This window comes from Cetorhinus maximus, chromosome 2 (genome assembly GCF_964194155.1).
Source record: "Cetorhinus maximus chromosome 2, sCetMax3.hap1.1, whole genome shotgun sequence".
Taxonomy (NCBI): domain Eukaryota; kingdom Metazoa; phylum Chordata; class Chondrichthyes; order Lamniformes; family Cetorhinidae; genus Cetorhinus; species Cetorhinus maximus.
In genome coordinates this window covers 135,649,243-135,663,984 of record NC_135880.1, presented here as the reverse complement: position 1 = coordinate 135,663,984, position 14,742 = coordinate 135,649,243, and the positions used below count along the sequence as shown (strand labels likewise).

At 38.6% G+C, this 14,742-nt stretch overlaps 1 protein-coding gene across 3 annotated transcripts in view; it reads right to left on the bottom strand.

The window, feature by feature from the left end:
* Window positions 1-970: 970 nt before the first annotated feature.
* melk (maternal embryonic leucine zipper kinase) overlaps window positions 971-14,742 on the bottom strand; it is a 119,165-nt gene continuing 105,393 nt past the window's right edge. For all 3 annotated transcript variants that reach the window (XM_078569821.1, XM_078569827.1, XM_078569832.1), the window contains 2 exons: window positions 12,447-12,550; window positions 971-1,945 (listed from right to left, as the gene is read on the bottom strand). In XM_078569821.1, the coding sequence (XP_078425947.1) occupies window positions 1,768-1,945; window positions 12,447-12,550 (282 nt within the window). In that variant the 3' untranslated portion in view covers window positions 971-1,767. The remainder of the gene's footprint in view (window positions 1,946-12,446; window positions 12,551-14,742) is intronic.

Here is a 14,742-nt window from a genome sequence, read left to right as displayed (position 1 = left end):
TGAAAGGAAGAGTGCGAGCATGGAGTGTGTGAAAACCTTGTAATCCAAATTTATACTGCATCGACTGAAATGTGCACTTTTTACCCTTGTGGAATTAATGCTAGATTATGCAACACCGCATAGTCTCTATGAACTAAATATTCAGTCCTACTGGATATTCATGCCACTGCTGGGAACTGTCACACACTAAATGGCCTTGTGCTACATGTTAAATATATGTAAATCAGTGTGCTCATTCATCACTTCATTGATTGTTATAAAAATCAGATTTATCTTAACTTTATAGTTGCACAATTAGCTGAAGTGTGCTTGAGAACTGTAAACAGATCTCAATACCGTAAATTTAATCAGACACTTTGATATCCCCCTCAATTGCCTCAAGGCCTTATCTGTTCAAGGATGGTGCTATTTTTCAGCTGGTAAGCTGCCAATTTATTGTGCATTGTTTCATCAAAAAGTGAAAATGTGACCAGTAACAAGGAATGTTTAAACAGGCAAAATAGAAAATTAGTAAATATTCTACAGGTAAATGTGCTATGCACATCCTTATTGTGTGCCCCCATAGTTACTGTCACAACTCACTGATAAGCTGGAAATGTACATTGTTTCCAGAGGCAATTTCCTAGTGTCACGTCAGTCCATTTTAGATCATTAGTTTGTAAATACGGAATTTCATTTAACATTCAGAAAGAGGCGCAAGTTATTTAAATCAACTTAATTTTATGCAACATACTGAGTGTATAGTTCAACTGTGGTAACCGCAGCTGTGACTCTTTTAACGATCCCAATAAATCCTCTTTAAATCACAGACAGGAAGAGAATTATGCAAATGATATATTAAGCAATCTTTGACTGAATGTAATGCTCTGTGAATACTGGATTCTCCAAAAAAATAGGATAGTCACATCTGAAAGTTAATTTTCTAATTAAGATTTAGAATTAAAATGGTATATTAAAATAAAAAAGCAAAGAATATTTACAAGTTTATTAAGAAATGATAGCATAGTCACTTCGTATGGATACAATGAGTGCACTATTTACAAATTATACAAACAAGCTACATGATGAAAAAAGTATACTGAAATAAAAATGGAGAACTAAATGTAAACACAACTATTAGAGCTATCTTATACATTTATTCATGAGTTTTCTTTGTAATGAAAAGCTAATTATGGCCCAATTTTCAGACAGGGAGATTGTAGCTATTTTACAATGTAAGAGAATACTCCATTCTAAACTTCTATGATGATCCCGAGTTACTCCACATATAAATATTCCTATTTAATCCTTCATTATATTTTGGTGTATAAATGAGTTCTTAAAACTTACTAACTTGTGGCTAATTCCAGTCAGGAACTGACACTATAATATTTCAGGTCTTGGGAGCTGGGAACACAACCATATTTCTGTACCTAGCCTAACCCTTCCTCGCCCTCTATAGTTTGTACATTCAAAGCAGCGTCTCAGCTGAGTCTCTTAAAGCTGTTTCAAAGATCGAATTAGCAGTCTGCTTTTTAAGAGAATCACTAAAAAGGGGTTTCCCCTACATGAACACATTTCTAAAACGTGATCCAACATGTTACCAATGCATCTTGATCCAGTTGGATCCAATTAAATTAAGTGTATTTTTGTGGAAAAAGTAAAAGACTTTCTAGAATAGGGAATACTTTGGAGTAAAGCCATTATGACAAAGGATTCCTTTAATAACAATTAAACATTGCTAAAAGCTATATTTAGACCACTTTAAGTTTTCAATGTAAACATTGATTAGACATTGGAACTGGATAAAATATCTTCAACTAAACGTTTGTAAACCCAGGCATCACCCTTTAGTCGCTGTCTTCTGATTCCAATCACCTCAGGCTTGCTGAGCTGACATATCTCCAGTTCAAACTGCATGGTGACCTTTCCAAAGTCTGACCTAGTCCGACATTTTAAGGTATATCTGTTGGAAAACAAGGTCAAGATTACACAGTATGAATATGGGATCATAAAATGCAGATTATTGTAACATTCTATTTGTTATTGCAAAATCAGGGCAGTTTAAAGAAACTGGCATTTGCACACAGTATGAAAGAAGATCACCCATTGTGTGAAAATCAATCTTTCCTTGACTGTATGTACACAAACTCAGATCTTTTATGCTACTACCATGTGAAATTTCATAAAAATTGATGGAAGGGAGATCTTTAAAGACTGTAATCTTACCTTATGGCCCATATAACAGTAAACTCGACTTAGTGATATGGTTTGGGACTCGTGAACCAGTGATGTTACTGCTTAGTGATCACTCTCCAATTAACCATATTTGCTTTTTTAAAAAAAATAAGACAGAAGAGAATTCTCCACATTTGATGTTAGTTTACCAAATCCAACAATGATCCAACACCCAAGCCCATTAATTGATAAACAAGGATTATATTTTACATATATAGTTTAGTTAGATGTGTCTAAATTAGTGGGGTAGACTCTGTTTTAGGCAACATATCCAATTTCATCACAAATTGCACCCTTTTTGAAAAGTATAGCCCCCCAACAATTCCCCTACTGAGTTTCTGCTCAAACTGTTTTGCATATCAAATGCAAAAAAATCTGCCAATCAGCGCAATTGGGGCTAGTTTTAAAATGTAATAAATATATAAAGAATTTAATATAAGAGTGGTAACAGAAAGTTTTAATTAAAACAGTTGAAAACAGGTTTATCACAAAAATAGCATTTTTAATCAGTGTCAATTTGCCACCCCTGAGCAACCCAAAATTAATTTTGAAACATATGCAAAAACCATTTTCTAATTATACAGGGGTCCATTAATCAATTTCTCTAATTTAAAACAAAAATCACATTAGAAAAGTTTTTAAAACTCACCTTTCAGTTGTCTTTGTAACCAAAACAACAAGCTTCTTTTTAAAAGCTTCCTAAGGGCCTGCAAATGAATGCAATTAGTGGAACTTCCCAGTGGTGATTAATTCATTCCGGGCATAACCAATTTTGTGGGTTGGTCCAGTTTCCAGTGTGACACTTATAAAATGAGTGCAAAAGATCGTGGAAACTTGAATTGCATAAAATGCAAACAGTGCTTAAAATTCCCCAATCTTTTGCATCCGTTACACTGGTTTTGGCCGAATTGCGCTGAAAGAAAACAGTGCAATTGAGCGGAGGCTCCAGGCCATCGACTTTTATTTGATAATTAAAGGAGAAAAGGTAGGTGAAACAACTAAATTTAATGTTCATGTAGCGCAAACAAATGTGCATTGGATGGCAGAGAGAGGAGATATCTAAAACATGTTGGTAGCTGTCAGGTATTGGCTGAAGATCCAAACTTAGAAGTTGCCTCTTGTGAAAATCTGAATGCATGTGTTTGGAGTTTTGAAAGCAGAGATAGCTTACAACTACTGGGGCACAAGTACACCTAACAAAATGTTATTCTTGTATTCTTGAACAATGAAAAGACGACAATTATAAATTGGCAAATGAGTTACAATCCAGATAAGTGAGAGGTTGTGCATTTTGGCAAGACTAAGAAGCCCACATACTGCTTGGATAATGAGTCTGGGTCTAAATGGGGTAGAGGAGCATCTGGATCTAGGGGTAGAAATAGACAAATCACAAAGTAGTGAGGCAGGTTAATAAGGCCATAAAAAAGCCAACCAAGTATTGTTGTGCATTTCTTGGGGGAAAGCATTAAAAAGCAGAAGTTATTTTATACTTATATAGAACCTTTTTAGGCCACAATTGGAGTGCTGTACGCAGTTCTGGTTTCCATGGTACAAAAAAGATATAGAGGCATTGGGAAAGTGCAAAACAGATTCACAAGGGTGATACCAGAACTGAGAGGATCTTTTCATCAGGAAAGACTCAACAGGCTGGAGCTTTTTTCTCTAGAGTAGAGAAATGAAGCAGCACGTGAGGGATGACCTGACAGAGGATTATGAAAGAGTAGATGTAGAGAAATGTTTCCATCTGAGGGGAAGATCTAACCTAGAACTCATAAGTAAGATAGTCACAAATAAATCCAAGGAGGAATTCAGGAGAAACTTATTTACCCAAAGGTTATTAAGACATGGAATGAGCTACCAAAGGAGCAGTTGAGGTGAATAGCATTGATGCATTAAGGGAAAGCTAGATAAGCACACAAGAGATAAAGGAATAAAAGGCTATGCTGTTAGAGTTATAGAAGTATGGGAGGAGGCGAGTGTGGAATAAACACTTGCATGGACCAGTTGACCTGAATAGCCAGTTCCTCAGTTGTAGACTCTATGCAATTATGATGCTGACAGACATTCTAGAGAGTTTCTTAGAACTGTCAATCATGCGTTGATGTGTAACACTCAGCCAGTGCTTTAGAAAACCATTGTCAAGCAAGGAAAAGGCAATGCAATTTGCATGGGGATCCATTCACCCAGCCTGGCATGCTAATGATCTATCCGACAGTTTCAGCCCAGTACCTCCTCAATAACATTTGGAACATCGAAGAGCTTGCCACAAAGTGTCCACAGGTAGAAGTTAATGGAAGTAACAAATATAGGCAACAGATATTTTGCATAAGTACTTCCTGTATCAACCATGTCTAAATTTTGGGAGTCATTAATACAACAGCACCATCTAGAGGAAACAAAACTAACTGAATGCTGCAAAGTGGAGGAATGGCAAGGAAAGTTAATTGTTGAAATGCTTAGATGGGCCAACATACAATGATGGATATGTTGAGATTGTGCAAGAAAAAATGAACTACCAGAAAATCACTCTCCAAACATGAGCAAGTTAACATAGAATGGCCAAATCTTGCATTCTTCTCAACTACTTTGCAGAGTCTATGAATCCAAGCAGCTTCAGCTTTTTTTGGGTCTGTGATGTAAATCTTCTGTTTTATGGTAAAAATACCTTTCAACAACTTAAAGTTGCCCAAAGGAGGTCTAAAAAGGATATTTTCTGCAGTGATTATGTTGACAGTTCAGAAACATCACATTTTAGGTTGCAATCTAGATATAGCTTGAAGAAGATAACTACTCCAAGTCTTAGTTTTCCTAGTAAAGAGGTGGATAAAAATTGTGCAATGAGGCAATGGCACTTTTAATGTCACAAATAATGGTCCCATTTACCCATCACCTTTAAATCAAACATTAGTTGCACATTTTGGGATAGAAATGGAAAGTTTCACAATCAGTTTGTTTCTCGTTTTAGCCTTTTATGTTAAAAATCAAAATATATTATTCCTCTGGGCCTTCATTATCAGTGGTTATCAACAGTATTAATAGAGTGAACCAGGCTTGTGTGTGTGACCTATTAGAGAGCAGAGAATGTTTTGCAAAGATGAAACAAACACATAAGGTCAGATAGAGTTGGAGCTGAAGTGTTTTAATATCATGTGAAACTCAGTTACACTACATCCTCAACTCCAACCTATCTAACAGGTAGCTTTACAAAAAAAAAAGTCACAGGTTTTTCAATTTCTGGTGTTGAAAATAACCAGGAGGGTGTAACCTACAAGACCGTTTAAATAGTCAAGCACAATATTAAATCATGCAAAGTTGAAGAAAATTCAAACCAATCATGAAACCTACAATTTGCCATGAAGTTACAAAATCATCTGAATTTGGAAAAGTGTCTTTTTAAAAAAGTTTGGTGAATCTTTCCCTGGACATGTTTGCAATATAGGAAATCTAACTAACTACAAACCTAGGGAAAGTTCACAGCACCATGTCAAAATAAGTGACCAAAGACAATTTGGCCCTCTCCTGCATAACGGCTATGTCAAAGACTCTTCCATCAAATGTCAAGCAGCCCATGTTACATGAGTTAATGTTGGGATAGTGCAGCAAGTAAAATTCAGAAGTAGTAACAATGAATTGCTGATGTACAAAAATGTGTGTTCTGCCAGTCTTATGTGCTATTTGACAGCTCCGATTTAATTGTTTTAAAAATACTGGTATCTCAGATCAGATAGTACTAACCCAAGGAAACAAAGTCTTTAAAATTTTATTCACTGTATTTTCTACCAAGGCCTCTTGTTACGAAACTAGCTGGGGTCATTTCAAAAGGTGGCCATGGTATCAATCAGGCAGCAGCGAGGAGTCCATACTCAAAAACAGGACTTTTAGAGTAGGGGAGGAAAGATTTTAAAGGAACACAACCTATCAATAGCTTTAGCTCCTAGCAGATGCTTAACACCAACCTTTTTCAGTTTTGCTTTTCCATATTAGGACATTTGCTCTTTATTAATCTTCATATGACCTAGGTCTAGATGTTGGAATAATGGTTTGCCAGTTTGTGGACAATACCAAGATAAATGAGACTTTCAGGCATGGGGGATGGTCACTACTGCAAGAAAATCTCTGTGTTTGGGGAATGGACAGTGTTTGGCAAATGATTAACATGCTAAAATATATTTACACTCTACAGGGAACAGAATTGAAACCAGTTGTGAAAGTAAAATATCTGGCCGTGATATTGAATCACTCTTGAAAGGTCATGGCCAATACTGTGAAGCTTTAGCTGAAGCAAACATGGTTCCAGGTTGTATTCACAGAACAATTCATGACAAACCAAAGCCTACATATTGTCCTAGTGTAAGACCTTGATTAGCCTCAGTTAAAATACTGTATCCACTTTTGATCCCCTCATATCAAGGTGGATATTGAAGTTTTTGGAAAGGATGCAGAGGAGATCCACAACTGATTCCCAGCTTAAAGCAACTTATAGAATTATATAGTATGGAAAGAGGCCATTCAGCCATTGTGTCTGTTCTAGCTCTTAACTACAAGGATAGCCTCAAAGGGTCGGTCTGTAAACTTTTACTGAAGAGTGGACTCAGGGTGATTTGATTGAGGTTTATGAAACAATGAGGGGACTAGATTGCATTTATGTGGATTCAGCTGGATAGGATAAGATGGATCAGGGGTCATTCATACAATTTATATTAGAGAAAAACTAGTTTGGATATTCTGCAGTTCCTCTTCTCAACAATGGACCATGGAACAGGTGGCTCGCTCTTATGGTGAATTTGCTGTATTCCTTCAAGAGAGCACTGGAAAGAGTGTTTCCGGCTGGGGCAGAGACCACATTGTACAAGAGGCAAGTACCTCTACCCTTGTATCTTATAAATCAGGATCAATGTGATATCCGCTGGACTAATTTCAAATCACTTAAAGGGACCAGAGAGGGGTTTTCCAGATTTTCTTTCCCTAATAGGCCTGGATTTTTCTCTGTCCTTTTACTTCCCGCGGAAGATTATATGGCTCCATATTGGTAGGAAATGTCTGCATTGAGATGCATTAGGCAGCACAACTATAGGAAGAGTTTAGACGGACTAGTTGGTTTTTTTCCATACTTTTCATATGTTCGTGTTGTTTAATGCCAGGTGAACCTCTGATTAATAGGCTGTTCTTAGCCTGGGCCATATATATTTAACCAGATGTTTACCTAGCCAAGAAAAAAAAGTCACCCTCTCAAGGATATTTTAATGAAAATACTCCCAAATTCTCAAAGCAACATGATGACTGAACCATGGCCTATTTAGTATCTAGAAGTCTGAATTCCTCTAGGAGCTGAAGAAAAGCATCCAAGACTAAAACTAAAAATGTTACTCGCTGGATCCTGAGACAAGTCATGGCTTTGAACAGATAACTGCAGGCTCAGACTTGTGTATTCAAGTATAATCTCAATCACAGACGGGGTACCACTGACCACTTCCTTGTATCCCTCACCACTCACACTGTTCCTTTCCCCTATCAACTTCACTCCCTTTTGCTTCTGCCATGAAAAATGTGTCCCTAAAGTTTGCTTACCATTGAGCTTTTAAGCTGCCAACTGGCTAGCCTTTGCCATTCCATTTCCACAATACTTCTGAAGCGAACTGATCTACCACTGTACAACCCTTACTCTCTTCCATTCCAGTTGGTTCCCATGGTACAGATGCTGTCCTGACCTCCACAACTCCATGTGTACATGTGTTACTTTTAGGAAAAAGAGGGGGGAGGAAAAGAGCCAACCTGGTGAAGCTACAGCACAGCACTACATGCTCGGCAGCAGAAATAGCATGCAATAGACTGAGCTAAACAGTCGTACAAATAATGGATTAGGCCAAGGCTCTGCAGTCCTGACAAATCCACTCCTTGAATGGTGGTGGACAATTAAACAACTAAATTAGGCATTGCCATTCTCAATTATGGCAGAGCCGAAAACATGAGTGCAAAAGACAAGACTGAAGGATTTGCAACAATCTTTAGCTAGATGTGACGAGTGGATGAGTCATCGCTACCTCCCACTGAAATCATTACAAAATAGTGTTGATGTGCTTGCACAGACTCAGTGTCAGCTGTGCTCCAGACTCAAAAGGCAGAACAATTATGTTTGGCATTTTATTCCTATAGCCTTTAGACAACAAAGGAAGTATGGTTTTAGTAAAACACAGCAAAAGAAAATCCTCGAGGAGCCAGTCTTCAGCCAATTTGATTCACTCCACATGATATCAAGAAAAGGTTGAGGACACTAGATACAGCAAAGGCCACGGGCCTTGACAACATCCCGGCTGTTATGCTGGACTTGTGCTCTAGAACAAGCTGTAATCGAGCCAAGTTCCAGTGCACCTGCCTGACAAAGTAGAAAATTGCTCAATGTCCTGTCCATTTAAAGGAGAACAAATCCAATCTGGCCAATTACAATTCCCCATCAGTCTACTCTCAATCATCAGCAAAGTGATGGAAGGTGTTCATTGACACAGTTTTCAAGTGGCACTTACACAGCAATAGCCTGCTTGTTGATGCTCAGTTTGAGTTCTGCAAAGTTCACTCAGCCTCAGACCTCATTACAGCCTTGATCCAAGCACGAACAAAAGAAGTGAGGTGAGCGTAACTATCCTTGACATCGAGACGGCATTTGACTGAGTTTGGCATCAAGCAGCCCTAGCAAAATTGAAGTCAATGGGACTTAATGAAGAACTCTCCACTCGTTGAGTCATATCTAGCACAAAGGAAAATAGTTCTGGTCGTTGGAGGCCAATCATCTCAGCCCCAGAACACCATTGCAGGAGTTCCTCAGGCTAGTGTCCTAGGCTCAACAATTTTCAGCTTCTACATCAATGACTTTCCCTCCATCATAAGAACAGAAATGGGTATTTACTGAAAACTGCAGTGCTCAGTTCCCATTTGTGACCCCTCAGATAATGAAGCAGTCTGTGTCCACTTGCAGCAAGACCTTAACAAAATCTAGGCTCAGGCTAATATGTGCTAAGCAACATTCATGCCACACAAGTGCTGAGCAATAGTCATCTCTAACAAGATTGAGTCTAACCATCTCCCTTTGACATTCAATGGCATTACCATCTCTGAATCCTCCACTATCAATGTCCTGGGGGTTACCATTGACCAGAAACTCAACTGGACCAGCCATATAAATACAATGGCTACAAGAGTAGGTCAGAGGCTGAGAATTCTGCTGCGAACAACTCACCCCCCAACTCCCAAAACCTGTCCACCACCTACTAGGCACAAGTCAGGAGTGTGACAGACATACTCCACTTGCCTGGACGAGTGCAGTTCTAACAACACTCAGGAAGCTTGACACTGGTGCTGCATCGACCACTTTAAACATTAACTCACATCACCACTGTTGCACCATGGCTGCTGTGTGTCCCACTTACAAGATGAACTTCAGAAACTCGCCAAAGTTAATTTGACAGCACCTTCCAAACCCATAACATCCATTGCTTAGTAGAAAAAGGGCAGCCAGCACCATGGAAACACCACCACCTAAATGTTCCTCTCCAAATCATATACTCTCCTGACTTGGAAATATATCACCACTCCTTCACTGTTGTTGAGTCAAAATCCAGGAACGCCCTCTCACTAACAGCACAGAGTGTACCACATGGACTGCAGCAGTTCAGGATGGCAGGTCATCAACGTCTTCTCAAGGGCAATTAGGAATGGGCAAAGAATGTCGGCCATGCCAGCAACACCCACCTCCCCATGAACAATATATGAACATACTAATTAGGAACAGGAATAGGCCATTTGGTCCCTTGAGCCTGCCCTCCCATTCTATAAGATCATGGCTGATCTGATTGTTGCCTCAACTCTTCTTTCCTTTCTACCCCTATACAGTACAACTCACTGTCAATCAAGAATATATCTAACCTTAAAAATATTCAATGAACCTGCCTCCACTGCTCTCTGGGGAAGAGAATTCCACAGACTAACCACTCAGAAAACATTTTTCATCTCCGTCTTAAATGGGAGATGCCTTATTATTAAACTGTGTTCCAGTCTCTCCCACAAGGGGAAACATCTTCTCAGTATCCACCCTGTCAAGTACCCTCTAGATCTTCTATGTTTCAATAAGGTCATCTCTCATTCTTCTAAACTCCAACGGTCCAACGGATACAAGCCCAGCCTTTCCTCAAAAGATAATCCTTCATCCTAAGATTCAGCTGAGTAAACCTTCTCTGAACTGCTTCTAATGTAATTACATTCTTTAAGTACAGAGACCAAAACTGTACACAGTACTCCAGATGTGATCTCACCCTGTATAACTGTAGCAAAACATTCCTACTTATATATTCCAATCCCCTTGCAATAAATGCCAACATTCCATTTGCCTTCCTAATTACTTGCTGTACCTGCATACTAACTTTTTGTGATTCAAATACCGGGACACCCAGATCCCTTTGTATGCAATCTCTCTCTATTTAAATAATACACTGCTTTTCTATTCTTCTTACCAGAATGGACAAGTTCCCCTTTTTACCATATTATACTCCATCTGCCAAAGTTTTTGCCCACTCACTTAATCTATCTAAATCCCTTTACAGTCTGTTTTCCTCAATTTACCCTCTTACTTGTCTTTGTGTCATCAGCAAATTTAGTAACCATACATCCGGTCCCCTCATCCAAGTCATTGATATGGATTGTAAATGGTTAAGGTCCCAGCACTGATCCTTGACATTCGCTAGTTACAGATTCCCAAGCTGAAAATGACCCATTTATCTCTACTCTCTGCTTCCTGTTAGCTAACAAATCCTCTATCCATGCTAACATGTTGCCCCCAACACCATGAGCTCTTTTGTTCAGTAACCTTTGATGTGGCACCTTATCTAACACCCTATGGAAATCCAAATATACATCTATCCACATTGTTTGTTACTTCCTTAAAGAACTCTAATAAATTAATCAAACATAATTTTTGTTTCACAAAACCATCTTGACTCTGCATTAAGATTTTCTAAGTGCCTTGCTATAACTTCCTTATTGATTCTAGCATTTTCCCTATGACAGATGTTAAGCTAACTAGCTTGTAGTTTCCTGCTTTCTGTGCCTCCTTTCTTGAATAGAGGAGTTACATTTGCTATTTTCCAATATGATGGGAACTTTTCAGACTCTAGGGAATTTTGGAAAATTACAACCAATGCATCTACGATCTCCACAGGAACTTCAAGATCCTAGGATGAAGTCCACAGGTCCTGCAGACTTTTCAGCCTTTAGTTCTAATAGTTTTCTTAGTATCCTTTCCCTGGTGATTGTAATTGTTTTAAGCTCCTCCCTTTCACCTCTTGACTTACAAGTATGTCAGGGATGTTTTGTGTTTTTAACAGTGAAGACAGACAAAATATCTGTTCAACGCTTCTGCTATTTCCTTATTTTCCTTGATTAATTCCCCAGACACACACACTCTAGAGGACCCATATTTACTTTAGTTACTCTTTTCCTTAAATACTTGTAGAAACTGTTACTGTTTTTATATTTCTAGCTAGCTTTCCCTCATACTCTAATTTCACCCTTATTAATTTTTAAGCCATTTTTTCCTGGTTTTTAAATTATATTCAATCCCCTGACCCATCACTAATTTTCACAAAATTGTACACTTTTCTTCTTTCAATTTGATATCATCTTTAATTTCCTTAGTTAGCCATGAAGCCATGATTTTGAAGCAAGAACTAGACTGAGAACCTTTAAGTGTTCAGGTTACCGTGCAAATATTGCTCAGAGGGAATAGCAGCTCTCTGTATGTTCTCTCCCAAGCTCTATGTCGAAAGCAAATATCGTTCCTCTAAAAATAATAAATCTCCTGAAACTTCCATCGCCTCTGATATCATATTTCTATCGAATACATCTTACTATAACCCGTCCACGTGTGTCTACAAAACACCAGCCCCCAAAAATGGCCTTGTAATCCCGCCAATCTCTTCCCTATCTGAGACATTTAACAATCCCCAGTTCCCTCACTCCTTCCGTCAATTCTAGCCCTCTTCATTGGTGCCATATTGCAGCCCAGCCTACCTCCTGCTGAGAGTTTCCCCATGTCTGCACCCATCTACTCTTCTCCTGTCGTCTTCCCATTAGTTCAATCATCTCCCTATCTTCTAACCCTGTTTGGCCTGAATGCTGCACATGGTCCCAACATCCTACATGTAACTTTACAGGAAACTGACTATTATATAAAAAGAACTTACCCCTTTTGCACAAAGTCAACTCGTTTGGTAGGTAGAACCAGAATTATTTCATTCAAAACTTCATCTGCATTCAGCATGGTTGTTGTAGTTACATTATATTGAGCCTGTGAAAAGGTGAACATAATTTTATCTCACAATAGGGGTAACTCGAAGTTGCTACGTTAAAATTAATTTGTATGGTACTGTTGTGGTTCTATTATAAACTTGTATAATGGCAATAATATAATTTACTATCCTTTAACCAAGACAAGTAGAAAGACCATGTCTGAGGTTGCAATCTATTCTTTTTTGAATGCTACAAATTAGAATTGCACCTTCAAGTCCACAAGTAAATAATGGATGGTAGTGTTGGATAAAGTAAATATTTGAGATCCTAGATGACCTCTTACTGATACAGCCCATCACAATTGAAAATGTTCCGGTTGGGTTTATTAGCTCGTCTAAAAAAAGACTTCAGGTGTGTGCACAATCTGCATCAACAGATTTGTTGGGATGGTGAGGTGCATTGTTGTGCATCTGATGTAGAATTGAATAAACTTATCAGTTTGCAGTGAGACTGTGAAAACGAAACAGCATGTCAGTCAGCATTTCGCAGTTGGAGCAGTCAGATGAAGCTGTGCGTTCCAACTGTTATTGTCTCGAGTGTATGCAGTCCTACAAAGACTGTTTTAATACTATGCACGGGTTACCAGAGCATCAGATGCTGGAGTAAGCATTTCACTAAGGGTATGTTGCTGTTTGTTACAAAAAGACTACAGCTACATTTACTCTCCTGTCTGACTTAGAAACACTTAAAAGCTAATCTGCTGTAACTGATATGAATAATGATTCCAACAGCTCTGAAGGCAATTCAATTTTAGTTTGGATGAAACTAGATTAACCTTTAGGAAGAAAGGAAGTGAAAACTACAGGCTTTTCAACACTTGGTCATATTGTTACAATCCCCATAGAGACAGATAACTTCTAAAAAAAATTGAATTCCCTGTGGCCAATTTAAAGGAATTGCACAACAAAGTTTCAAGTTTTAAGACCTTTACTGTAACACACAAACAAAAAGCAACATTGACTAAATAGTATTTCAGAGGCAACTTATCCTCAACTACAGAAAAGATCTTCCATTTAACATTAAAACAACCAGAAATCTCCCTCCACAGTCATACTTTACTCTTCATTTAAATAAATGCTCTATTCTCCTGGAACTAGTCCAAAGCTATTCTTCGCTTCTGAGGGCTTGCTTCCTTTCTCAGCCGGGTAACTCTTACTCCCTAAACTGACTTTCAATTGGAGATTCTTTCCTCTAGCAAAAGATAGGCGAATCTTCTAGTCTCGCTTAAATCCTCTCAAACCCGATCTCTTCAATCTGAGCACAGGCTCCAATCCATATTCTTGCATGGTGAACTTCTATCTCTTTGCTTTCTCTCTCTGTCTTGGATCCTTGAAGACTGAACAGAACCTGCCTGAAGTTCAGTGAATCACATGGGCCTTGTATCTGGGTAGAAATGCTAATTAGCTATCCTTTCGACTCTCAATTTCATTTCGTCTTGAAACTAAATACAATAAGTCTTCATTTTAAGTCGCCCCGTTTTACGTCATTCCGCTTTATTGTCAGCTAATAGGGCCTGTATTCACATTTAGCGCCAGGAGTTTTGTTTTAACGTTGTGTGATGGGCCTGATGTGGGGTCAAGACTCCCAGGCCATTTTGGACGCCCTCTCCTGCGCCCTGGTCACTGCCAACATTGCCTCTTGCTGCCTCTCCAGTTTGCAAGTTACCTCTGAAACCCTGCAACTCGAAGTTGCTCTTCCTGCCTCTTGCCGCTCATCTCCCCAGCCCTTGCTCACAGCAAGGGTTTGAGAGCGTGAAATGGCAAGTGGAAGGTTCAGCAAGCTGGGTGATTGGGGAGCGGGGGAGGCGGTGAGCTAGAAGGTCTGGGAGAAGGCAAGAAGAAAAAGAGTTAACATATTTCTTCTTTTAAAATTTATTTTATTTTGAAAGTTATTTAATTTGCAAACATAAGAAATTAGCAATGTAAAGTATTTTAGCCCATGGGGTACAATATTTTAATGTCTTTTTCTGATGAGAGAGGTTCTGCAGAACCCAGCTATAGCTTTTACATTGGTTATAATGGGAAAATCTGATTCGCTTACATCATTCATTGCACTTTTCAGAAATGTAGCTACAACGTTAAGTAAGGACATAGTTTAAAGTATATCCGTTTACAGAACCTGACATTCCTAACATTTTCTTGGGACTTGAGACTAACAGTCTATCCAGCAACTTTTGTTCACGGGTGTGAA